General features: G+C 39.9%; 1 protein-coding gene across 2 annotated transcripts; it reads right to left on the bottom strand.

The window, feature by feature from the left end:
* Window positions 1-1,838: 1,838 nt before the first annotated feature.
* LOC137125433 (insulin receptor substrate 2-B-like) lies at window positions 1,839-6,341 on the bottom strand. 2 transcript variants are annotated; one of them, XR_010914138.1, is made up of 4 exons: window positions 6,200-6,341; window positions 5,204-5,708; window positions 4,019-4,911; window positions 1,839-3,933 (listed from the first exon to the last, which is right to left on the bottom strand). XR_010914138.1 is itself a non-coding variant. In XM_067500873.1 (3 exons), exons 2-3 carry the CDS (start codon window positions 5,692-5,694, stop codon window positions 4,626-4,628), a joined length of 777 nt encoding a protein of 258 aa, XP_067356974.1. In that variant the 5' UTR covers window positions 5,695-5,708; window positions 6,200-6,341; the 3' UTR covers window positions 1,839-4,625. The 2 variants fall into 2 exon arrangements, 1 of the variants encoding a protein (XP_067356974.1); XM_067500873.1 differs by having other exon boundaries at window positions 1,839-4,911.
* Window positions 6,342-6,409: the final 68 nt, after the last annotated feature.

Below are 6,409 nucleotides of genomic sequence, written 5' to 3'. Positions count from 1 at the left end.
AAGACAAGAAGGCAGACAGGACGACAAGCGATGCCGTCTAACAGGTTTGTCTAGGACAGCTTGGCGTCGGTAAGATTGGTCTGTAGCACAGTTTGGACTGGGCTGGACTGGCTTAGTAAAGACTGGTCCACTCATGTCAAATGGAGCCACCAGACCAGACCCATCAACTCTCCCCACAGGAGAGGAGGTGACTCTTGCCTGTGCAGGTTGCTCCTGTCTTGCATCTTCCTGTGGTCCAGCGGAGCTAGCGATGCTCATCTGGTCAGCTTGCGTTTCTGCTTGTTGGACTGAGGTCACCAGCCACTGTGGCAGTCGGTACTCATTGGTCTGATGATGTGATGCGTGCATAGCAGAGCAGCTGTCAGAGGTGGAAGAGGTTGTATTTTTAGTCATAACAATACAATAAGTGTCCACAGTAAGTACTTTTGATATTGTCTCATGTCTACTAAGTGTACTCAACCTGCCTTCTTTAATTATAGAACACTGGTCAGCCAGTATATGCTTTGGTCTCTAATGAAGGATTTGCTAAACAGCTTTAAATATCACACTGAACCGGAGTTTAACAATCAACACAAAGATGCTATTTAGTCACTGCCTGAATCATTAGCACATCAACAATATAATGCAATGTTCCAAATGCACAACAGAATTTTTTTTTTGTCAATTTAAATTTATTTTCACAGCACTAATAAATGTAACGTTTTACCACAAGAAACTTTACTAAAACTGTTACAATTACTGTGATAAATATTACTATAATATACTATAAAGATAAAGCCAGTATTCAAATAAGGTGCAGTCAATTTCTCTGTTTACAGAAACGTTCTTGTTCTCTGCACTGCCTAATATGACTGATTGAGGTTATGCTATGCAAATTAACAATATATCAAATGTATTAAGACGACAGAAAAACATGCTTATTGATTTCCTTAACTGGAGAACAAAAACCAGAAATACATTTGAAACGTATGCACCAAAAACCAGTGCTTGGATAAATGCTGCACTGAGGAAATAAAGGCTGTGGTCACTATTTGACAACTCACATTAATTGTGTCTATAGTTAAACTGACCTGTTGAATGAGGTCTGAAGGGAAAAGGAGGTCAGACAGTAAGCTGACCGCTCGTTTGTGTGGACTCTCCATGACCACATAGTTGTTCTGAGGCAGCACTGATGGACTGTGGGTGACCATCTTCTTACCCAAAAACATCGGCTGCAGAACTCGTTAAAACATTGGTGATCTGTTAACAGTATCTAGGTTGTTTAATATAACTACATATAAATGCCCGAAAAAAAAAAAAAAATAAAGAATATTAGAGAATAGAAATGTTATCTTAAACTCTAAAAATTTGTAATATTTATAAAGGGCAGTGTAAAGTTATTGCAAAAGATGTTTCCTCATTTCTCTTAGATACTATAGGTCCTGTTTACATAACATATTGGAAAGTTACAAGTCACTGTTTAAGGAACTAAAAAAAGGGAAGTCTGACCTTTGAATATCAGAACATATTCTAAGAACATATTGTCTTACAACACAGTGTAACAACACTTAATTCTTATCGCCCCCTGCACATTTACACTGATCATACTATTTGCTTACATCTTGCTAATGAAGGAAGAACAGAGCTGGTTCTGTGAAAACCACAAGATGTCAGCGATTATATGCTTAACGTGTTTTTTTTTTTTAAATCATTTATTGGTGCTTTGCATTTGCTTGTGTAGCACTTTGAGATTTGTCGACAATTATAAGGTGCTTTATAAATAAAATGAAATTATTATTATTATTATTATTATTATTATTATGTGATGACACAAATGTTGAACTTAAGGTCTAAAGAAAAAGCTGCATCATTTTAATCAGTTAAATACTTAAACTGTGGAATTTTCAAATGATGTTTAGATCAAAACCAAAGTCTTTAAAACAGTAATCCAATTAGAGGGGAGCCAGTGGGAGCTCAGCTACAACGATGGACAAAAGAAATCCATAAAATCTAATTATTAACATGTATCTAAAGATTAGCGGTCAGAAGCACTGACCGGCTCTGAGAGTCTGATCTGAACGAGCATCAACTTGGCTGGAATACACTTCTATGCTGATCATTACAATTTGCATTGTACTTTTTCTATTTACTTTTATTCATATGCATGTGCTGAGCTGATTTTTTCCTTGCGTTGCTTCATCTTGTGGTTGAGTGGAGCAGCTGATGCTCATCTGCCAACATGGTATCAGACCAAGGAGTGTGCACAATGGTCTGATAATGTGACAGGTGCAGGAGAGTAGCTGTCAGGGGTGGAGCTAAAAATGACCAAAAAAAAAAAAAAACTACCATTCTGAGGACAAAAGCACCATAGTACCTATCATTTTTTTGGTAAATGTTGAGGGTTTTATTTGGAGTCTATTTACTGAGTTTCTATCAGTCTGTCTTGCTAATGATTTATCTATTGTCTCAAGCTGTTGTACTGTTGCAATAAAGCAGAAATTTACATCATACAACTAATCAACCCACATTTCACAATGCAACTCTGGTCTCTTTCTAATATTTACTAAATTAGTAAATTTATCGAAACAGACGGCAAATGATCCCACACACTCACTCTGACCAAGATGAGCTGATCTCTGCAAGAAGGGTGAGCCTCACTGAAAAACAAATCTCTGCACCACTGCCACAGAAATCTTCAGCAGCACCGCTCACAATAGGATGAGAGGTAGAGCATATTTCTATTTAAACAATATCTTGAAAAAGCTGCACACTATGGTTATGCACATGTATTGCTGAAGGAATTATTGTAACTCTGAATAATCAGAGGAAACATTTCAGTCCAACACCTGCATCAAAACTTTGTCTATGGAAAGACCCAGCAGCTAAAAAGCATGTTTGTGAATGAGGCACTAACAACATAGATAACTTCTTAGAGGTTTTATAAAAACGTACTGAAAACTGCAAAATGTTTTGTTGTTAAGTAAAATAATTATCATGACCCAGCTCAGAGATCACTGCCATAGAAGGGAATTTACAGTTTTAGTGGGAAAGTCAAAGAGTCAAACGTTTGTTTACATTATCGGCGGCAAATTATGTTAAATATAGAAAATGTTCAATCAGTGAGTCATCATGTTGATGTATGAAGGTGCAGTGGTGGTGCACAAAAACAAGACAAAACCAAACACAACACGTGGTGCGAGAGGGAGAGGGAGAGAGGGAGAGAGAGAGCTCTGATCTAATGAAAAAAATGAAAAGAGAAAAAAAAAATACATTTGAAACGTATCCACCAAAAACCAGTGCTTGGATAACTGTAGCACTGAGGAAATAAAGGCTGTGGTCACGATTTGACAACTCACATTAATTCTATCAATAATTAAACTGACCTGTTGAATGAGGTCTGAAGGGAAAAGGAGGCCAGAGAGTAAGCTGACCGCTCGTGTTTGTGTGGACTCTCCATGACCACATAGTCGTTCTGAGGCAGCACTGATGGACTGTGGCTGACCTGAGGGGACATCATCATGTACCCCCTCCTCTCCTCCTCTTTACCCAGCTCCCAGTCCTCCATCCTGCAGCTTGAAACAGTGTCATGTTCAAGCTTCATTTCCATGTAGCTGCCAGTGTCAAGCATGGAGCTCTGCTGGGATCTGAAAGGGCTGAGATGTGAGGTGAAGGTCACAGAGGATTCAGGTTCTGTTCTGTCTGATTTGCAGGGCTCTAGGTGACACGGTTTTGAACTGGTCTGGACGTCAGGGCTACTTAGAGGCATGGCCACGGGAGAACTAAGTGGTCTCACATTCAGCAACTTGTCTCTGTATTTGGGTCTGCTGCGTTTTGAGACCAGAAGTGCGTGAGACTGATTGTTAGTTGGTGATCGGCTGAAGTCTGGAAGAGCTCGCAGTGCTCGTACTGTCTCTCGAATCACTTCATGTATGTTCTGGGCAACCGCTGGATTTTCTGTACAAAAGAGACAAACACATGAGAGATGACAGTCCTACTGTAAGGCAATGCTAATATAAACACAGCATTTAGCCTTGATTACCTTGATCTCTTGCTTCCATCCAAATCTCACCAGGGCCATTTGGTGCCGACCTGCCAAGCTCCAGAAAAAACGAGCCATCCAAGTGTCCAAAGCGTCGAACGCTCAGCAAAGGTATTGTAACCGAAGGCAAATTGTTACACGCACTTACTCTGACCAAGATGAGTGAGGTGGCTGTGAGGCAGAGGCGGGTTTCTCCTGCAAGGGATTTGGAATGACCCAGACCTCTAGGCTTAACAATGACAGGCCAAACCTTAGACGCAATGAGGGGAGCAAGGATGAAGATCGAGCTGAGTTATTTTTTATTTTCAATCATAAGCTGGCACTTGAATAGTTTTTTTATTTTATTTTAAATATCCAATAATGTGCTGCAAGGGAGCTATTCCTTTTGTAAACACTGCCTGGAAGCAAATGTCTGGATGAGTGAATAAGCGCAGCATCACCAACATATTCAACATGTTACTCTTTATTACTTTATTTTTATTTTTTTCGGCTAGAGAAAGTTAGGATTGTGCATATAAATGTATTGGAAATGCATTTGAAGTTTCAAACTGTGTTTGAAATTTTCAGAACCCATAGAGACATAAACTTAAACTTCAAACGAGTTACGTCACAGAAAAAAAAAAAGACATCTGAAAAATCTAACCTCTTTGAAGAAGGCTGCAGAGGGCAGAGTGCAGTACCCATCATCCTCTTCCTCAAACCCTTCTCCATTCTCTTCATCCTTCCGCTCTTCCTCCATCAGTTTCTTGACTGCCAGATACCACTCGTCTTGTTCCTGCTGGTCCTCCATCACCAGCACCATGGTCTGATCCTTGGCGTACAGCGCCACCGTGTGGCCTCTCCTGGAACTTCCAATTCGGCTCACACCAAGACAGCACCTCAGATAGATCACCCTGAGAAGTAGAAATTAAATATTAATATGAACTATGGATTTTGGGTAATTTTTTTTTACAGCTTATGGATGCAGCTCTAAATCTGTGATCCTGTTTCAAGCAAAATTTGTTATTTTTCTAATGAGAAATACGCAGCAATTAGGCAAAATATTGGTCATATTAGAGACAATTAACTAAATTTACTAGCTAATTTTTTAAAATGCAAAATACACTCAACTGACATCAGAATTAATGAACATTTTGCGAATGTGATTCTTTGTTTAAGACCATTCCTTAAATTAGTTTTACCAACCCTTGTTTGCTCGGGCCGAACACAGCAGTTTTACCAGCAGACTTCTCTATTGCTGTGAACTTCTCCTGGTTCTTGTACCACTCGAGTCGGCTCGGCCCTGTGTGACTTCCAGCTTTCAAGACAAAATATCTTCTCTGGTTCCGCTCCAGCTTCCCCAGGTAACCTTGTTTCATGACGTCACTTTGCTGGGGACAGGACGTCCCGAGGGCACTGGTCAAAGGGGCCAGAGGGATGGAAGCCTGACCGGTACAGAAGAGCTCCTCATACAAACGAGATGAAGGATGCTCACTGGACCGCATGCCAACATGATGGTCCTGAGAATCCTGGTCCTGCTCCACTTGATGATCAGTCATCCAGGGTGGCTGTAGAGGGGACCAGTGCAGCCATGTTTGGAGGGAGGTATAGCAAGGAGACGACAGAGGGGAGCTGGAAGCAGGCAGAGATCTCCTCTGGTCATTACATCTTTTGTGTCCGTCTGCCATGTCGTTCATTTCAAACTGACAACCTGCCACATACACACAAAAATATTTAATACATGTTAAAACAGCTATTTCAGATGAGTTGTAAATCTGAGATAGAATATATTTAGAAAAACATTATTGCTTAGACTTTAAAAGGTGAATATGAATACACTTTATTTCTAGACGGACAAACCTAAATACATAAATTGCCACATATTTTAATTTGGTTTCTCAAGCTCACTTATCGCCTGCCATGAGATATTTCCGTTATGTTTAATTAAATTGTTATTTCATTTAAGTATCTGAGAGTTCTCTTATGTTACCAAATTACACGAAATTTACAGGCATCATCTGAGGGTCTTTTTTTTTTTTTTTTTTTTTTTTACAACTTTAATCAACAAATGCATATTAATTCTAGCAAAACAAGTTATTTCTTTAGAGCATCATGACATAAACCTAATCAACCCTAGCTAAGATGGCTACCCAGCTAGCAGGCTAGGTCGCGCTTTTCGGACAATTTTTAAATGAAACTCACCAGAAACTGACAGGTATGAAAAGACAAACAGAAAGACTAATATTATCGTCTGCTTTTCATTTCTGACCGGCTACAGGAGTAAAGCAGGAATTTCCTAACTTATTTTCGTCAACGCTCCAGCATTAGCATGTTGTTGACTGACAGGTTTGGCCACACAGGTGCATCAGCGGCCAATCACTGGGGCCTTCAGGGGCTGCTCGTAAAACCCAG

Source organism: Channa argus, chromosome 4, assembly GCF_033026475.1.
Source record: "Channa argus isolate prfri chromosome 4, Channa argus male v1.0, whole genome shotgun sequence".
NCBI classification, from domain to species: Eukaryota; Metazoa; Chordata; class Actinopteri; order Anabantiformes; family Channidae; genus Channa; species Channa argus.
The sequence above is the reverse complement of the archived record's forward strand: the minus strand, read 5'-3'. Positions and strand labels throughout refer to the sequence as shown.